Source organism: Phascolarctos cinereus, unplaced genomic scaffold (assembly GCF_003287225.1).
Source record: "Phascolarctos cinereus isolate Bilbo 61053 unplaced genomic scaffold, phaCin_HiC Scaffold_4;HRSCAF=312, whole genome shotgun sequence".
NCBI lineage: Eukaryota > Metazoa > Chordata > Mammalia > Diprotodontia > Phascolarctidae > Phascolarctos > Phascolarctos cinereus.
Genome location: NW_027555847.1, coordinates 693,918,547 through 693,938,260, shown reverse-complemented (window position 1 = coordinate 693,938,260; position 19,714 = coordinate 693,918,547). Strand labels below are relative to the sequence as shown.

Sequence of the window (19,714 nt, the reverse complement as noted above, 5' to 3'; positions counted from 1 at the left end):
GCTGACATTTTTATATCACGCTTTGAGGTTTCAAAATTACCTTATAAACATTATTACCTCATCTAGGTAAACTGATGGAAGGTTTCCATTAGGGGAGAGAGAGTGAAGGGAGGTGCCAGAAGACAGAGTTTTGGGTGAAAAAATACTGAACTCGATGTTAGACATCATGCCTTTGAAATACCTGTGGAACCGTATAGTTCAACTAAATTCAACAATCATTTTTATTAATTATCATAATTACTTACATATTTTTTAATATTTATAATTAATTATAATAAATATTATTATTCCTGATTCCTTCAGTTGACCTTGTTCCTCGGCTTACCCTGCCCACCCCCCTACTATATTTATATAAACAAAAAACACTTTACAAATGTCCTTTTTTGGAGACTCACAATAAGTTTTTAATCCCAGTATTAAAGAAAGCAGAAGCAGTACACACACACTCTCTCTCTCTCTCTCTCTCTCTCTCTCTCTCTCTCTCTCTCTCTCTCTCTCTCTCTCTCTCTCTCTCTCTCAGTGGCTGGATTTGAGCTTACATTCTACTGGTTGGTTAAACTAGTCCTGGAACATTTGGAGACGTGGGGTTGGAGCTTCCAGGAGAATAATTACAAACGGAGATAGAAATTCGGGACTTGTCTTCAGAGGTTATGGGAGCTAATTGGTAAGCATGGTTAAGGATGAAACCTTGAGGAACACCAAATCAGGTTTACAAGCATTTATTACGCGCCTACTATATGCCAGGCACTGTGCTAAGGGCTGGGGATACAAAGAAAGGCAAAGGATAGTGCCTGACCTCGAGGACCTCACAGTCTAATGGGGAAACAACATGCTGACAACCGTGGACGCCCAAGTTTTATACCGGAGCATCTGGAGATGATTGGCAGGGGGGAGGAGAGGATCAGCGGTCAGGGAGAGCTATTGTCAAGGCAGAGGGAGGAGAACCAGGAGAGCGAGGTGTCTCTGAAGCAGTGGGAAGACAGAGCATGCGGGAGGATGCCGTCCCACTGTTAGAATGTATGGGCGGGGACTGGCTCCCTTTTGCCTTTGGACCCCAGGAAGAAGGTAGGACCCTGCCTGGCACAGAGTAGGCACTTAATATAGACGTGTTGATTAATTGACTTGGAGACCCGAGTTCCAGTTCTGCCCTTGACATTTATGAGCTGGATGACCATACTGCTCTGAGCCTCAGTTTCCCTATTTGTAAAAAGTAATAGCTTACAATACCTAGCATTTAGAGAGTGCTTTAAGGTTTGCAAAGTGCTTTGATTCTGATCAATGCGAATAATAATTACTGCACCATCTACACCTCCCCCCCCCAGGTCCGCTTTGAGGCTAAATACACTCATTCATGTATGAAGCTTTGTCTAGGAAAGCCCTATATAAGTATATGATATCTTAAAATATTTTAAATTATATTTTTATCTTTTGGTTTTTTTATGACTATTTCTGAATATATCCGCCCCCTCCCGAGTTTCCTACTCAACAAGCCCTCCTTTGTTACAGAAAAGAGAAAAAAAAAGGGGAAGTGGGAAACCCTGCAGTTCAGCAAAATCAACCTGCAGATGAACTCCGTCTGACTTTATAAAGTTGCAGTATTGCAATTTTCTCACGCGCTCCCGAGGTCAGGCTGGAAAGCAAGAATGCATTTTCGAAAAGGAAAGAAAAAAAGAACGCATGCTTTTCCTCAAAGTCTTCTAGATTCCTAGGCTTTAGAGAATGTCTCTTTCAGAATAGAATTCCTTTCTGCTGCCTCAATTTTAGATTTTCCTCCTTGGATAGAGGAAAAACGAGCACAGCCTCCCCGTCGGGGAATCGAACCCCGGTCTCCCGCGTGACAGGCGGGGATACTTACCACTATACTAACGAGGATAGGCCTTATTCAGTCGCCTTCAGGAGCCCCCATGTATTTACCACGTGTCTCGGTCCTCTGCCACGTGTTCCTGCAGTCTCCAGATATATGTGTGAGCAGGATGGAATTCAGGGGTCAGGCCTGGGGGCTTGCATTGTACCCTAGGTCTTGCAACTTGCACCAGTGGCACCCCCTCACTCCCCTCTGCTCTCCATTTGCAAAGGTACTTCTTCCTACCAGTAGAAATCCCCCCAATGTTTGTGCAAAGACAACAAACAGGCAAAAAAAAAACCCTTCATAAAAAAAAAAAAGGAAATGCCTTCCTACACCATCCTTGGCAGAAAATGCAGCTAACGGGCGTGGGGATGTAGCTCAGTGGTAGAGCGCATGCTTTGCATGTATGAGGTCCCGGGTTCAATCCCCGGCATCTCCAAAGCGCTTACATTTTTTCCCTTTTTTTCTTCTCTTTCTTTCTTTCTTCTTTTCCCCCCTTACATTTGACCTCTAAAGTTGGGGGGAGGGGCCCACTCTAACTCAAAAGCGCCTAAGCATCCTTGCCCGGTAAGCCAGCCGGGCTGCGGCACAGAAAAGGAGGGGGTCTGCCTGCCCTCCGGCTCCCCCTAGTGGCCAGAGACAGCAGGCTGAGCTGCGAAAGGTTGGGCCCACTTTGCGGATGCTCTTCTCTCCCTCTGCCCCAAGCTTGGGCCTGACACCCAACAGAGGTGCATCCTCCGTGCATCCTCATGCGGAATCACGAGTCATGGGGTCTCTCATTCTCCTGGGACGGTTTAGGATAGTGCCACCAAACCTTTCTAGCGGTGCATCCCAATCCCGGCTAAAAACTATTGCTGAGCCCATGCAATCAATCTGTGCGTATGGACTTATCTGTAAATCAGACAGCTAGAGGGTGTGTAGTGTCGGGGACAGAGAAGTGGTCCCTGAACCCTCCATGGGCTGGGCTCCAGTCCTGCTTCCAAAGCAGTACTGTGTGACTCTGGGCAAGTCCCCTTACTGTACCAGCACTGGGATGCTGAATAGATCTCTGGGTGGTCTGTGAACTTGGAATCTCTCTCTACGTCTGTGTGAGACACAGTTATTAAGAAGTTATATGAATACAAAGAAAAGTGATATTGCAATAGTTTTCAAAGTAATTTTTAGACTATTTTACCTCTACTTGATGTGCTTAAAAACATTATCCTGAGAAATTCCACAGGCTTTGCCAGACTGCTAAAGGAGCCCAGGACACAAAAAAGGTTAAGGACCCCTGCTCTAACCAGTAAGTTGCCCAGAAAGTGCTGCCTTGAATTGGTCAAGTGAATTCCCTTTAAATCCCACATCAAGCACCCTTCTCTATGGCGGAAGGTAGAGACGGATGCACGTCTAAAAGGAGCAGATCCCAACAACGTGGCAAGGCTAGCTAATACACTGGAGCCCTGGACTGAATTTATTGCTCTCCCTTCCCCCAGGCCAGACAGCCAACTCCAGAAGTCAACTAGTTCAATACCTTCCTTTTACAGACAAGCAAAATGAAGCCTAGAGACGTCAAATGATTTGCCCAGCATCAGAAAGTAGGTGGCTCAGCCAGGGTCTGAACGCAGGCTGGCTCCAGGCCGTAAGCCCTTTCCCCTGTACCTCCCTGAAACGAGCAGAAACACCACAATCCAGAATATTAGTTAAATATATTTATTTCAACCAAATGTCTATTTACATCAGCTAGCATAAGAAAAGGATTTGCTTTCTCAGGAATAACCTACTTCTTGGTGTTCATTCCTACTGCCATCACAATTAGGGGTGAGGTACAAGGGAAATGGGGAGACCAGTTCCCCCTTGTCTCCAGTGAGTGAGGACTGGAATTTGGTGATTGTGGGAGGGGAGGACGAGCTAAAGAAATGTTTATTGAGGGCCTGTCTGCGCAAGGGACTCGGGAATCCAATAAAGCGTGAGATGTGCCCCTAGTGCTCAAAGAGATTAGATCTAAGGGAGTGGAAAAGGGGAGAGGACAGGAGAGGAATACTCAGTCCCATGCAGTTAGGAAGGGAAGATAGAAATGCTCATTTTGAAGTTAGAAATAAAAAAAATAATTTAACAAGAAAAGGACAAAGTTTTAGTTCATAACAGATACTGCACTAGGTCCTGGAGATCTAAGTATAAAAGTGAGATAGTCCCTGCCCTCAAGAAGCTTACAGTCCACCTGAGGGGTACAAGATGTTCACGGTCCAGTAAATCTAAACTACATACAACATCCACAGAGAAGTGGGGGCAGGGGACAGGATATGGTGGCAGTAAACCCAGGTAATTAGGAAAGGTCTCTGGAAGGTGGTAGCACCACAACCTCGACAGGATTGAGGGGCTCTCAAAGACTGGTAAAGGAGGAAAGCATTCCGGGCATGGCAGGGTGGTTGGTGTCATCAAGGAGGGGAGGCAGAAATCAGACTGCTGGGAAGAGCCCTGGACCAAATCATGTCACCAGTCTGGAGACACAGGCTAGGCTGGGCCGAGCCCAACTGTGAAGGCCTTAAATAGCAAAGAAGGGGAGTCTGTCTCCCTCCTATAGAAAATGGGGGCCCCAAGTGCTTCCAGAGGAGGAAAGTGACCTGCACAGATCTGGGGGTAGGAAGACCCTGTGGCAGACGAGGGAAGGACACCTGGGAGAGGGAAGAGAGCAGCCACAGGGAGCCCAGGAAGGCAGGAGGTGAGAAGAGAGGTGAAAAACCAGAAGGTACTGGGAGGTGACACAGTCTATGGGCCCAGCTCACAAGGCTGTAATAACACTCCTAAAAAGTCAGACCAGAAAATCCAGGATTACTGTGGGCTGTGTCATGCAGACAGAAGGAGATGGAGCCTGGCTTCAGAGATTTAGATCTGCTTCCTCGGAGCACGCCAGGGCCACCCAAGACGATTCACACTCTGTACCAGGGGAACAGGCACTGAGTCCTTCAGAAAGAGGCCTGGTGCCTCCCCGGCCCAGTGAAAGGCCTGGTGCCACAGGAAAAGCCAGAAGCTGGCGAGGGTTCGGGAGGCTCAGGGTTTGCAGGGGGGCCAAAGTGTGGAGACTTCATTGTGTATGGCCTGGGGGAGCCACTCACAATACTCAGACAGCAAATCTGAAAGAGACCAGAGATCAGTTAGTTGCAAAGAAAACAGCCTGGGGTTCCTCCCTGCACTCACCTGCCTGCCACAACCCTAGCTGGCTCTCTAGGGCAGGCCGGAGGTCCCTGGAGCTCTGGGGAGGGGACTAGGCCTCAGCATTCAGTGGGAAGAGCCCCGGACTTGGGTGTCAGGAGTTTGGGGTCTGCATCCCACCTCTGACACTACTGGTGTGACTAGGGCGTGTCATTTCACCGTTCTCAGTCTCAGTTTCCTCACCTGGAAAATGGGGCCCTGATAACTCTTACACAACCTAGCTCATGGGGTAAAGTGCTTTGTAAATGTCTTTGGCTGCTGTCACAATGTAACCGATTCTTTTGACGCAGCCTCAGAGAACAGCCGGCACTGATGGAGCGAGCACTTCACACAGATGCTCTCACTCAATCCTCACAACCCTGGGAGGCAGGTGCTCCTCTTAGCCCCATTTTATGGAAGAGGAAACTGAGGCTGAGAGAGGGCTTCACCCCACTGGTGTCAGAGGAGGGATTCAAACCCATGGATCTCCTGACCCATGTCCCAGGCTCTTTCCACTGATTCTGAACTCGGGACTTTCTGACGCGGTCCAGCGTTCCATCCACGGCATCCCTTAGCGACCTCCCTTATTCTTTTTAAAGGAGAAATAAACCAAATCCAGGCTTTAGCCCAGAAACTGAAGGGCCGTGCAACTGGCAGGTGTGTCCCCCTGACCAGACCTGGGCTTCGGGTGGGACATTCAGGGCTGGTCTCATACTTACACTTGGGCTCCTGCTTCCAGGCCTTTTTTAAAGCCTCTCGGCAATCCGCCTTCTTTGAAACCAGGGCTTTCAGGAGGCTCTCTGTCCTGGGCTGGAGCCTGAAGGTCAAGAGTCCCCCCAAATACCAGTCAGATCCAGAACTGGCAGAGACACCTGCTCGTCCTCACCCCCAGGACCCGAGCCAGCCTGGGTGTGTCCCTGACAAAAGGGCAGCAGAGGCTCAGGTGGCTCCCTCTGGTCAGTCCCTGGGTCAAAAAGGCTGAGGCCCACAGGCCCAAGGAGCTCTGCTCCCCAAGGCCAGCAGAGAGAAGGTAAATAATACAGAAGCCGCCCCTTAGGCCTCTGGCAAACTGAGACTGCCACTCTCCACCCAAAGGAAAAAGGGAGGGGAACGTGTAGGGTCGTTTGTCAGCCTCCAAGTTGTACGGTATGGGGGAAAAGGGCACTGCGGGGCAGCTGGGTAGTGCAGTGGGTAGAGTACTGGCCCTGGACTCAGGAAGGCTTGAGTTCAAATCCACCCTCAGACACTTGACACTTACTAGATGCCAAGTCACTTCCCCAGCTGCCTCAGCAAAAACAAAACAAAGCAAACAGACAAAAAGACGAAGCAAAGTCTGAAGGGCTCATGGACAGGCCTGAGGCAGAGGGGGAGGGCCGAACAGGAGAGGTGAGGGAGAGAAAGGAGGAGAGGCCAGTGGAAAAGAACACAGCAAAGAAGAGGGCACCGCTTGATGCCTGACTGAAGAGGCCAGCCCTTCCTCCCGGGCCCCCAAAGAAGGCTCGGGCCCAGCCCTCCAATGCTCATCTCTACAAACACCACTTACTTGGCCCAAGTCTTGAGCATCGTGCTCGGGCTCGACAACAAGCAGCTTCTGTGCCGGGCGAGCTTTTTAAAGACCTGAATGGGGGAGGAAGGAGGCCAGTCTGGTGAGAGGGGGGTTTGCTCCGTCTCCTGTTGTTGCCCCAGGGCCCCGGACCCCAAACGCTTCCCACACCTTCCAAGGAAAAGGGGGCTGTCTACCTCTCCTTCCAGGAAAAACTTGGCAAAGAACTTGTAGCGCTCGAGCCCCTCGGGGTAGTCCACCTGCACGGCAGGGAGCTGCCAGCCCACGCGATCTGCAAGGCGGAGGCACACCTCCATTAGCAGGTCACCACCCCGGCAGGAGAACCGGGGGCCCAAGCGACAGGTGTCCCACTGCAAGCCATCATCCCCATAACCCCAGGGCTTCTGGTGAGGCAGTCACGGGAGAGACAAGGGACCACCCCCTCCCCACCCCACACTCACAGAAGGTGCTGGCCCGGTGACACACGACCCGGCCAGTCTTGGAGCAGTAGGAGGGGGGAGGGTCCTCGAGGGGCTTTTCAAAGTGGCAGTAAGAAGGCAGCAGGACCGGAATCCACGTGGCTTCAACTGCAGAGACCCCTGGAGAAGGACACAGGAGGCATAAACACTGCCTGGCTGCTGGCATCCTGTGGAGGCAGACCAGGATGGGGGACGGCAGCTCCAGCAACCACTGGGACAGGACCAAATCTCTGAGACCTGGGACCTCAGAGCCCATCCTGGCCAATGCCCTCATTTTACACAAGAGGAAACCAATGCACAGACGGGTCAAAGGCCAGTAGAAAAGGGAAGCCTGAGACTGGCGCCGCCAGGGCTCAGGTGCTCACTGCTGGGAGGCCGCCCGGCCCTAGGGTCAGAAGGCCTGGCCGGGCGCTGCCTCCCTTCCCCAGCTGCCTACCTCTCATGTACATCTTGGTGGTTTCCACAATCTCCTGATAGACCACAAACTCGGGGAGCTCTTTGAAGAGGACTGAGCTGGGGTGGATGAAGACAGGATCATCGAGCAGAGGGGTCTACAGAGAGGCGGGCACCCAAAATAAAAAGGGAGGCACAGGAAATCATCAATCAGACACTCAGATTCCAAAGTGCCAGGCTGGGAGGTAGAAGCAGCCTTAAAGGTTACTGAGTCCAGTCCCCTCATTTTACAGATAGGGAAACTGAGGCCTAGGGAAAGGAAGTGGTTGAGGACACACAGAGGGCGAATGGCAAAAGCAGCGTTTAAACCCGGGTCCTCTTATGCCAGATACAGCACACACCTACCATTCCACTGTCCCACATTGCTGCCCAGAGAATCCCAGCTCAGTGCTGGATGGCTGTGTGACCCTGAAAAAATCCCTCAGTGTCTCTGAGCTTGTGGGTGCACACCCAGAGGATCTGGGACGTGGGCAGAGTCGGACACACTAGATGGGAAGAGCCCAGGCACTAGCCCTCTGCCTCTGGCCGGCTCGGGACACAACTATGAATGTGTCCGTTTGTCCCTGGCAGGTTTGGGGATGATGGTGTCTCAGCACAGGACGGAGGGACCCTGGTCTGGCCAGGACAGCTGGCTGTGCCCAGATCTGGGCTTTGTGCTACAGTGGAAAGAGAGCGCTGCACTGGGAGTCAGGGAGCATGAGGCCAAATCCTGCCTCAGACCTTACTACCTGTGTGACCGTGGGCATTTCACCTAAGCTCACCGGTTCTGTTTCCTCATCTGTAAAATGGAGAGAGTGGACTGGACGACCACAAGGCCTGGGTTAGCTCTAAATACTTTCATCTGGGGAAAACAGAGAATGTTCGTAGATCAGAGGTCACCCCCCAGCAACGGAGCGCGGGAGGTCTGATGTCTGACTGTGCCCTTTACGTCAACACCTTCCCAAAATCACGATGCTGATGAGCAGAATAAAAACCCCAAAATGATCCGATGGATACACCCACTGGCTGAGTTAACACTCCACAGAGGAGGGAATGGAGGAGGAGGGGGAGGAGAACAAGGATAAAAGGCCTACTACGCATCAGGCGCTGTACTAAGTGCCTTCCAAGTATTACCTCATTTAAGCTTAACAACCACCCTGGGAGGTAGGAAACTGAGCCAGGCAGGTGCTAGAAAGTGTCTGAGGCTGGATTTGAACTCAGGCATCTGTTCTATCCACTGGGCATCTAGCAAACAAGGATATAAAAATATGGGACACACATACCCATTCATCACTAGTGGATCTTTTGGGACAGCAACCTGGTGGCATTAAGTAAAAGTAACAAAAATAATATTCCACTGTGGGAAATACATCCGAAAAGTCCTACTGCAACCAAATAGAGAGCTCTCTGTGCCAAGATTCTCATAACAGCCATCCATCTGGTTACCAATAACTGGAGACAACTTACAACACCCAACAGCAGCAGAATGGTTAAATAAATAAGGAGTGTGTTACTTACCATGACCTAGTTTGACAGAAAAAAATCCACTTGCCCACCATTTTTTGCAAAAGTGGGGGGCTATGCAAATGTATTATTGCATATACTGTTGGACACCCTTGATGTGTAGGCTCATGGCTGAACTGATTTTTTAAAAAATTTTAATTAAATTTTAATATTTTTCAATCACTGAAAATCTAATTTCTCTCTCCACCCCCAAATGAGACAGAAAGAAAAACAAAATCCCAGTTATGAACATGTACAGTCAAGTAAAACACATGCCCGCACGGGCCACTTCTAGGACAAGCCCCCAAGCTCAGCAGCTCTCTAACAGGTAAGGGGCAGGGTCTGTTCTGAGGGGTCTCCTGGGATTGTGACTGGTCACCGGGTCCCTCAGAGTTCTGACGTCTTTCACAGCTGTTTAACTTTCCATACTGCTGTTGTTGCCACTTATGTTTTATTCTTTGTTACAAGTATTGGAAGGCTCAATGGGGAGCTATGCAGAAATGAAGGCCAGCTAGGAGGACACTGGTGGGAGGGAATACCGCAACCATGATGTGTGAGGACGGACGAGTCTGAGAGGGACCCAGAGGGACCTTAGGAAACAAAGAACACCCAGCGCCACAGAACCGCGAAAACGGAAGCCACGCTCTACATTCGTGGGAGGACAAGGACAAAGGGTCCTGAGGGGGCCTTAACTCACAAGTGTGAACAGCAGCCAAGGTTCGTTGGCCGCATTAATGTTTTTAATGAAAGAACTGATTACAAAAATCAGCAGAGACAAGATAAATGAAGAAGCTGGCGGGCCCCTTTCTGCTGCAGACAGCGCTCGCCCGATGGTGATGGGAGCCGGGGACGCGGCTGGGGCACAGCGCCCTGGCGAGTGAAGCCACAGCCTTGGGGGCGGGCACCTACCTTATAGCCATTCTTCCACTTTTCATCAAGCAGCTCCTCGCTCTGGATACGCCTGGCGACGTGATCGCCCAAGCCGGCCAGCACCATCTGCCGCAGAAAATTCACCTGGTCTTCGTTTGGGGGCTTCATTTTGGGGTCCACAAAGAGGCCTGCAGCGTGCTCACTGATGGAGGTCACTGATGGAGCCCGAGACAAAGAGGGAAAGACCCCTGAGGTGAGGAAACAGCAAGAGCCTGGGAAATTGCCTGGGGATTTCACTGAGCCTGTGAGTGCCTTGGGAACATGCCCCCTGCTCTGCCTACAAGCGGGCTATGGGAACAAGACCTGAGGCAGGAGGCAAGCCCACCTCAGACGAGGCAGCCCTGTGACCCTAGGCAAGTCACTTCAATCTGTCTGCCTCAACTGTAAAACAGGGACCCTAACAGCGCCAACCTCCCAGGCCTGCTGCAAGGACCAGATAAGGGTCAAACATTTACACAGTTCCTGGCACATGGCAAGCGGCAGCTAAGTGCTAGCCAGCAGTCGTAACTGTTTCGAGGCCACACTTGAACTCGGGCCTTCCTGACTCCAGGCCCAATGCTCTATCCACTTGGCTCCTAGCTAGGACGCCACTGATACCAGGAGCTCCCAGTGAGAAGACCCCTTCCACAAGTGCTGCAGAGCTCCTCCTCTGAATGTTACCGTCTTAGCCGGTGACTGGCCCAGGGCCACACAGCCAACACACGGCAGAGGCAGGATCTGTAGCCAGGTCTTGCTGACTCCCAGGCCAGCTCTGTCCACTAGGCCTTGGCTATGTCGACTGCAGGTCTTTGCTCTGCCAGGGTCACTTAGCCAGTGAGGGCCAGAGGGTTCTAATCCAGTTTTCCCTCTCTAGAGGAGTGAGCTGCATGACCCTGAACCTCTCTGTCCCTCAAAGGGCCCCTTGGGAAGCCTCTGCAGGCTCCTCTCCTGCTCTGCTCATGACCCCAGCCCCCATGACCTCAGAAACAAAGGAAGCCTAACCCCCTGAAAAGGCAGGGGCAGCAGCAGCGAGGCTGCAGGGAGGAAGGTGCACGGGAGGGTGAGAAGGCCCCGTGAGAGGCTGAGAAGATGGGCGGGGGACGCCGAAGGCCTCCCGGCCCTTCCTAAAGCGGCCTACAGCTCAGAGTGGGAGGTACCTGCTGTCGTCAGCTGCCCCCGAAGCCGCCGCACCTCCAACATGGCCTTGTACCGCAGACCGTTGGCTTCGCAGAATCGTGGCGTGCAGCCCGAGTACTCGCAGGCCCCCACTGCGCCTACAAGACAAGGACGAGCAGGGTGGGTCCACACCCTGGCCGGGCCTCACCCATCCATCTCACACACATTCACAGGGAGTGCCCAGGTGGGCCAGGCGGAGGCTGGGGATGCCCACACAGCCCAGCAGGGCAAGGGGCATGCGTACCGAGCAGCACCATCATGTCACCCAGCTTCAGCGAGGCTCCCTGGCCAGCCCACAGTCTCTGCATCTGGGACACACGCGCCTTCTTCCCCTTCAGCTGGGCCTGCTCCTGCTCGCTGGCAGCCGGTCTGTGAGCACATGAGCACAAGCGACACCTAACATATCAGCTCTCAGAGGAGGCAAGAGCAAGCTCGAAGGAGGCAGCGGGCTGACTATGCCCTCCATGCCTCTGGAAGCATCAGGGGCTCCCCATCGCCTCGAGGAGGAAAGGCAGGCTCCTTCCCTCCCTACCGGACTCCACACGCTCCCTCTCAGGCGCCAGGCGCTCACACCAGATGAGCCTCTTTAAAATCGCTGTGATGCAGTGTTCGTTTTGCGCACAGGCTATCCGCCCTCCACACCTGAAGTGCCACCCCTCCCCCCATCATCCTGGCTGCTAGAAACCTGAGCCCCCTTCAAGGCTCCGCTTCGGGGCGGCCTCCTGTGAGAGGCCATTTCCTCTCTCCTCCCTACCCCATCTGTGCCCCCCCCAACATGTGTACATGTGCACGCATACATGTGAGCTAGACGGGTTGATTTATACATGCACATATGCATGTGTATATACGATCCATATCTACATGCTTACATGTATACACACAGCACTGTATATTTACATGTGCACTGTACATATAGTGTAAACATTTTAATCTGTGTGCAGATATGCATGTGCACATAATGTATATGTTATATATATATGTACATACTATACATATATACACACATGCATAAAATGTTTAAATATTTTTTTCATGTGTATGGATGCATGGTTATCCACACACACATACATACACACCTAACTGTACATATGTTTACGTATACACAGGGGTGTGTGTGTGCGTGTGTGTATATACACACACGCACACACATACATACATGTGTATATAAAAGAAATGTCTATGAGTTTAAACATTTTATTTCTACATACTTGTATGTATATACATGTATGTGGGTATATACATATCTACATGCATACATGCATACTCATACAGAAATGTTTCAAAAACACCTTATTTCTTTGTGACCGTATTGTAAGCTGAGGTAACCGTCAGCTCTGGGAAGTGGGTCAGGAATTCTTCACTGTTCTGTCCCTGTCTCCCCAGGACCTGCCACAGCACTTGCCAGGCACACAGTAGGTGCTTTAGAAAGGCTTGCTGAATTCAATGAAGTGGAAGGGCTTGTGTAATAAGTGAGGATGTGGGTTTGAATTTACATTTACATTCAGGTAAATTCAATAAGAATTTTTTTAGTACCTGCTATGTGCTAGACAAAGTGAGAGGGCAAAGCAGCAGCTCTCCTTCTACTGGAGGATTTGCAGCATATTCAAAGACAAATAAATACCAATACACACACATATATAATATGAGGTTTTTTTGCAGGGGGGACCGGGGGGGGGCTAATAACTGGGGAGGTTAAGTGGCAGAGAATAGGAGACCCGCGTTGTAAAGGGGCTCTTTAGCTATGCAATGTCAGGTCCAGGATCCCTAAGAAGGACTTAGTCTGCAGCAGATCAAGAATCAGGGTTCCTGACCTCCAACCTCACCTGCGTCAGCACCGCCTGAGCAGGGACCGCCTGGTCCGGCGTGATGCCCAGCCTCCTGAATCTGACCCAGAATCCCTTTTACAACAGATGTGGGTATGGCCTTCAGGCTTTGCTGAAAGAACATGATCAGGAGACCCCACATCCTCCCTCCCCTTCTGGGAAGTCCTTTGTCATATTAAGGCCAAGTCTGCTACTTGCTCAGCCCTCGAGGCCAAGCAGAATGCCACCCTGCTGCTCTGTCCAGGTCGCCCATGGCGGCTCCCTCTCCGTGGGCCCTCGTCACCCACCCGTCTAACTCCTCAAACAGCTCCCGGATCGTCATGGCGGCCACGATGGTGATGATGTAGGGCAGGCATTCGTGCTGCTGGCTGAGGGCCAGCATCTTGGCGTAACGAGGAGCCACCGGAAAGGTGGCCATGGTTCTCCCCAAGGGGCTGATTGGGCAGCTCAGCTTTGCCCCCTGCAGCTGTTTCAGCCTGGGGAGAAAAATGCTGCAGGTGACTGACTTCTGGCTTTAGGAGAAGGCAGCGGAGGGGGAAGGGGTCATCAGGATCACAGATTTAGAGCTGGAAAGGAACTTGGAGACCACAAGAGTCCAACCTCCTCATCTGAGAAGACAAGGAAACTGAGGCAGAGGTTAAATGACTTGCCCAGCTAGGAGTGTGTGAGACAGGATTTGAATTCAGGTCACATTGATACCAAGCCCAGCCAGCTGACCACAGTCAATTTGGACCTTATTCAGCTTGTGATACTTTCTTCGTGTGTAGAGTAAGGAGAGCAGACAGCAGGTCAGCTGGTGTCGCTGCTAACCCCATTGAGCCCTGCCTTCTCCTACAGTCCCAGCAGCCCCAGGCCCAGCATACCGTCCCGTCTGCAGGGGCTCCTGCAAAGCCCCGAGTGCTGTCAACAACTCCTCTGCGGCGACCAGGGCCTCCATGGGGGGAGGGGATGGAAACGGGAAGTTGACAACCTATAAAAAGCATTTGTGGAGAGTGAGAAAAGAGATGAGAATGAATACAGCAAACAGCCGGAAGGTCTGCATCGGGTTCAAGGCCAGGGACCTGGAGCCCCACCTCACAGGAGGGCCACCTGTGGTTCTCGCGGATCGCTCCCCTTTAATTTTGAGACAACGCTAATTACGAACGAGCTTCTTTCTGCTATCAAGTCAAACCCCGTCTCTACCACTTCTCCCTACGCCCCTGGTCAGCCTCAAACAACAGATCCACCACCAACAGGAGTTTATAAATCACCTGCCACGTGACTGGCACCAGGTCAAAAGGCCTGCAGAGAAAACTACAGAGAATGAAACGAATGCCCACTTGCTTTTAACATTTTTGGAACCCACATGGAAAATTCTGCCTCTTCGCCTCGTAACCATGCCTCTATTAGGCTCAGCCCAGCATTCCCAGTCTCTCTGACCCAGAGCGTTTAGCCACGTTCCCCAGCTACATGGAATCTCCAGCTGTGAAAAGCCTGCATGTCGTCTCTTCCTTTACCCAACAAGCCTCGCACACACATGCCCGAAGCACACCCCCTTCCAAACCGACCTCCCACCCTAAGAAGCCTCTCTTCCCTCCAGGAAAGCAGCCGGGAGAGACAGCAGTAAGCTGAGTGTGCCCCTCTTCCGTTTCGGGGAATTCCACCTTCTCTCCCAAAAGCCCGCTCCCTGAGTAGCTACCTCTCACCTTTTCTATGTTCAAAGCTTTCATCTGAAGGACCAGATCCTCGACGGGCCGCCGGGTGATTTCAGGAGGAGAAAACTTCTCAAAATCACTGAAAACGGCCGACGAGTAGAGCCTGTGGGGGACATAGAGATGCTCCAGACCCTGCTGGGACTCAAATGCCTCCTCTGATCAGTCCTCAGAAGCTCTAAAGTAATGCTAGTTTCTAGAATCCTGCCCACATGATGGCAGGTGTATGTGAATTATTGCATGTGAGCTTCGTGAAAGCATCCTCCCCATCTTACAGATGAGGAAACTGAGGCTCATACAGCCAGTAAGTATTGGTGGGATTCAAACCTGGGTCTTTGCTCCAAATCCAGCACTCTAACCACTGGGCTAGGCTGCCAAAGAGAAGTGCATTGGGAGGGTGTCCAATTTATCATTTGTTTGACCGTATTTACTTTTTATTTTTTCTTTAGGGAGGAGGAGGAGTTACAGGGGGGAGTCATAAGCATCAATGAAACATTTAAGAAGCACATAGAAGAGAGAGGCAAGATTGCTTCAACTATCGTGCTAAATTTAATATACGCTGACAAAAACCCGAGCTCCACATAATCAAGACTCATAGTTTCACACAGAAACCTTCTTTTTTGAAGACAGCAATATCATGTTTGTCGAGAGCGTAACAAAAAGTAATGCAACATAATAATAAAAAATATTCTCCCTGTTGCCGCTCTCCTTTTATAGGAATGAAAATTGGCAGTGGGAGTCAACCCTGGGTTCCAATGCCATCTGAGCCACTTGTTTGCTGTGGGACCTTGATCTCTGTGTCTGCCTCAGCTGCCCCATCTACAAAATGGGGCCACTATCAGCAACTCCTTCATAGAGCCTTAATGCACTATATCACGGTTAGCTAAGCCAGACGAAGAGTGAAGTGCTATGAGGAGATCCCTGGGGACAACTCAAAGAGTCTAAATCTGGGGCTGAGAAGGACCTTAGAAGACCTTGAGTCCAAACTCTTCATTTCACAAACCGAGAGGCCTGGGGTTTAGGTGACTTCTCCAAGGTCACACAGCTGGACAGTGACAGAAGCAGGATTTGAACCCAGGTCCTTGGGGTTCTCTGCCATCTCCTGCTGCCCCTCTCAGTCCCCTTTCCCCACTGTCCAGTTCTGGCCGGCTGCTCTCCCGCAGCCTTGCTGCCAAGTCCCTGCCTACCTGTAGCAGTGGCCTGGCTCCGTCCTCCCGGCTCTCCCTGCTCGCTGATCGGCCGATGCCTGTGACACCCATGTTACCCGGAAAGAGGACACACCGGTCACTTTGTCATAAAACCTCTTCTTGACTTTCCCGCAGTCGACAACGTATTTGATGCCAGGGATGGTCAGGGACGTCTCAGCCACATTGGTGGCTACCACACACAGTCTGCATCCCTCCGGGGGAGATCTGAACACCTAAGTCAGGGAAAAGCAAAGCCCTGTCAGTATGAATGGGACCTCCACGTCAGGAGGCTCAGCTGGATCCCAGCATGCTCCAAGTGGGAATTTACTTCAGGCCACAGCACTGCAGGGCTGGAAGGAACCTAACAGAGCATCAAATGCAAAACCCACACTTTCTAGAAAATAAGGCTCAGAGGATGGATCTTCCTAAGGTCACACTGGTACTATCCCAGACTACAGAACTTCACAGGCCCTCATCAGCTGTCTACTCTGACCCGCACCCAAAGAGACTCCAAGGACAGCCCAGCCTGGCTGCTTCGAGCTCAACTAAAGCCCTATCTCCTTTCCCAACTCCTCAGTGCCTCTGACTTTCCTCTGAGACCTTTTCCAGTCTATCCTGGTTGTATCTGGTTTGTCCACAGTGGTCTCCCCCAGTAGACTTCGAGCTTCTTGAGGGCAGGGACTGCCTTTTGACTTTTTTGTATGTAGCACTCAGGCTGTGCCTGGCACATTTAATAAGTGCATCCTGACTGGCTGGCTGTTTGATGACCTCCAACTAGGGAGAACGCACCACCTGGCCAGCGCAGCCCACTCCACTTTGTGGCTGTCTGCTCTCTGCTCTGGCTCTGACCTCTTCCTCTCCAAAAACAAAGCCCTTGTAACAAACACGTGATTCCCACACTGGCCGTGCTCACAGAAGATGATGGCAGGGACCTCCACAGCTTGGCTAGCCCTCCCCTGTCTCCAGGAGCAAAGGGATGAGCATGTTCCAGCCCTAAAAACAGACCCCATGTTGCCAAGATACAGCACGTGGCTTAACTTCTGCCAAACACCAAGTCTTGGGGAAGGGCACCCCTTGCCCAGGTTCCAGAGGGCAAAGTGAGAGGCTCCTGGCCCTTGGCTCACTGCAGTCCCAGGAGTGGCCACCAGGAGGAAGTGAGCAGTCCTCAGAGCTGCCAGCCCTGGCTCGTGTACACCTCCAGGCTTACCTGGGCTTGCTTCTCTGGAGCTAGCAGTGAATACAGCGGGAGGACATGAAGGGGGAGGGAGGCATCCGGCTTCTCATCTGTTACAGAAAACAAAGGGGCTGAGGTCAGGTCGGCAGGGAACCCCCAACAAGCCTCAGGGTCAGGGTCCCAGCGACAACACACTTAAGACTACTGTTATTAATATTAACATGAATTATAATTATGATTAAGAATATTATTTATTAGCATTAATTATGAATGCTAATGTTAATTACTGTTAAGACTAGTAGCATTATTATTAGTTAGCTGCCAGTGGAATCATGCAGATGAATATTCTAACAGCCAGCATACACACCCTTAGTTTTGCAAAGTGCTTCCAAATGATATTTAAGTTAACCTCCACAACAACCCTGTGAGGCATATGCTTATTATCCCCATTTTACAGATGAGGGAATTGAGGGTAGGAGGAATTAAGCAGCTCGCTCAGAATCACACAGACAGAAAGTGTCTGAGTTGGGGCTTGAACCCCGGTGGAAACAAACCACACGTCCAAAAATGGAAAAGCCCTTAATTTTAATAGAATGGAATGTTCTTTGCTCAGGGACGTGTCCACAATGAGGAAGCTTGGGTTTCCAGCTCTGTTCTCCACAGGTCCATTCACATGGGCCAGGGAGGTGGCCCCAGCCTCTCAATGCCTCGAGGGCAAGGACGAGGAGAGGGACCAGGGTTCTCTCTGCTCTGTGCCAGGCAATCAGTGTGCATGACAACCTGGCATTAAGAGCAACAGAGTTCTGGATGGTTAATCTAAAAGTGGCATTGAGGGAAGAAGGATGAAAAGCTCTAACTGGATGCCATAATAACAACAGCCAGTATTCATATTTTTTATATATATGTGCGTGTGTGCGTGTATGTGTGTGTATGTGTGTGTGTGCGTGCGCGTGTGCATGTGTGTGTGTGTGTGCGTGTGTGTGTGTGTGTGTGTGTACATATAGACATAGAGATAGGGACAGATGTAGCTAGATATAGATACAGATAGATACACAGGTTTTGCAAAGCGCTTCACAAACGTTACCACACTGGATCCTCACAACAGTAGTAGGTCTATTATTATCCCCATTTTATAGATGAGGGAAACTGAGGCATGGAGAGGTTAAATGACTTAGGTGACTTAGCCAGGACCATTCATGTAATAAGCAACTGAGGCGGGATTTGAACTCGGATTCTCCTGAGTCCAGGGCCAGGGGCTCTAGCTACTACACCACAGTGATAGCTGTGATACAGCACTGGCATAGCGCAAAGGTTTACAAAGTACTTTGTGGACCTTATCTCATGCCATCCTAAAAATGAGCCTGGGAGGAAGGGTGCCACTGCCTCCATTTTACTGATGAGAAAACGGACACTCAGAGAAGCTGTGTCATTTGCCTAAGGTCACACAGCTCGGATATCTGCAGTGGGGCTCAAACCCAGCTCCCTCCTGAGCAGGAGTCTGGAGCTCTAGCCACCACACCATAGAAAGAAACAGGGAGCAGGATAAAAACCAGTTCACTGTGGAAGCCAAGAGAAGCCCATCTCAGGGGCAGAGGAGGATTACTGCTGTGGGTGATTTCAGAGAGAAAACCCTGGCCACGCCAACCTTCTTCAGCTTCCCCATCTCCCAGGTCTAGGTCGAGATCGGATCCCACAGCTTCCTCTTCCTCATCCATCTCTGACTCCCTGTCCTCGTCCCCTTCATCCACGGGCAATACTGAGTAATTATCCAGATCGATTCTGGGCAGCGCCTAAGAGGAAAAGAGAGATCAATACGACTTGCTGAAGGAGGCCTGTCTGCCTGATGAAGCTTATGGGCCCTCCTCAGAATAACGCTGTGAAATAACTGAAGCAAATGGTAACTCTCAGTTAGATCAGGCCACCAGGGCATTAGAAAGAGAAGGCCTCTTCCTTCTGGGCAGATAATGGGAAGTCTGGCTAACTTCTTACGTGCCCTTAAAGCTACGTGCCCTGGTGGCCTGAGCCCCTACTTAACCATGAGCTAGCCACTTAAGGGAAGCCCAGACTGCTTTCTTGTCTCCAGCACAGGCCTCAGAGGGCAGCTCTCACAGCTGGCAGACCCAAGGTGCCTCTCCACATATTAAGTATTTATGTCTTCTGTGTTAGTGCTCAGCACGGTGGCGCCTACTGTTCTGCGTGGTCAGGGACACTGGGCCGCTCTTCAGCTAGCCTTCCACTCAGGGGAGGTCCCCAGCACTGCAGGATCCGGGAAGTCTGGTCCTTAGTGAGGAGGGAGACCTGCCTTCCCAAAGGCCCTTCTTCCATGCTAGGGATGTTCACTGACCTGTTCTAAAAGGGAACAGGCTCATAAATGCTTTATAAGTTTTTAAAGCATTTCAATCTGATTCACCTGGGAATGGGGCTTTAAGGGCAAATCCAGGCAGGAGATTAGGAAAGGAGCCTGTCCAGGGTTATGGATGGGGGCAGATGCAGGACACAGAGTTTGTGTGTGTGCTCATCCCTACCCCCACCAAGCAGGATGGAAGCTCCTTGAAAACGAGGCCTACTTCAGTTGTGTCTCTGAATTTCCAGTGCCTAACACATAGTAGGCCGTCTAGAGAATCAGAGATCTGGAGCGGGAGCCCCAGGGGCCATCTAGGGATTCTAGGATAACCTCCCCTCATTTTACAGAAGAGGAAACTGAGGCCCACAAAGATTAAGTGATTCAAACAAGGTTACAAAGGTATTAAGTGTCAGGGGTGGGAGCTGAACACGGGACCCTC

The 19,714-nt window shown here is 51.1% G+C and overlaps 1 protein-coding gene, 1 long non-coding RNA gene and 2 other non-coding genes across 4 annotated transcripts in view; 2 read left to right on the top strand and 2 right to left on the bottom strand.

The window, feature by feature from the left end:
- Positions 1-813: 813 nt before the first annotated feature.
- Positions 814-15,268, top strand: LOC144457117 (uncharacterized). Its single transcript, XR_013486460.1, has 2 exons — positions 814-1,065; positions 15,020-15,268. It is a non-coding gene; the product is annotated as an uncharacterized LOC144457117 (long non-coding RNA).
- On the bottom strand, positions 1,801-1,872 carry TRNAD-GUC (transfer RNA aspartic acid (anticodon GUC)). The gene has a single exon. It is a non-coding gene; the product is annotated as a tRNA-Asp (tRNA).
- TRNAA-UGC (transfer RNA alanine (anticodon UGC)) lies at positions 2,214-2,285 on the top strand. The gene has a single exon. It is a non-coding gene; the product is annotated as a tRNA-Ala (tRNA).
- Positions 3,520-19,714, bottom strand: part of DHX37 (DEAH-box helicase 37) — a 37,512-nt gene continuing 21,317 nt past the window's right edge. The window contains 15 exon segments of the mRNA XM_021004352.2: positions 3,520-4,956; positions 5,734-5,831; positions 6,558-6,631; positions 6,755-6,849; positions 7,019-7,156; positions 7,473-7,587; positions 9,881-10,056; positions 11,038-11,154; positions 11,301-11,425; positions 13,167-13,355; positions 13,743-13,849; positions 14,565-14,676; positions 15,758-15,990; positions 16,965-17,041; positions 18,577-18,721. Coding sequence (XP_020860011.1) covers positions 4,874-4,956; positions 5,734-5,831; positions 6,558-6,631; positions 6,755-6,849; positions 7,019-7,156; positions 7,473-7,587; positions 9,881-10,056; positions 11,038-11,154; positions 11,301-11,425; positions 13,167-13,355; positions 13,743-13,849; positions 14,565-14,676; positions 15,758-15,990; positions 16,965-17,041; positions 18,577-18,721 — 1,884 coding nt within the window. The 3' untranslated portion in view covers positions 3,520-4,873.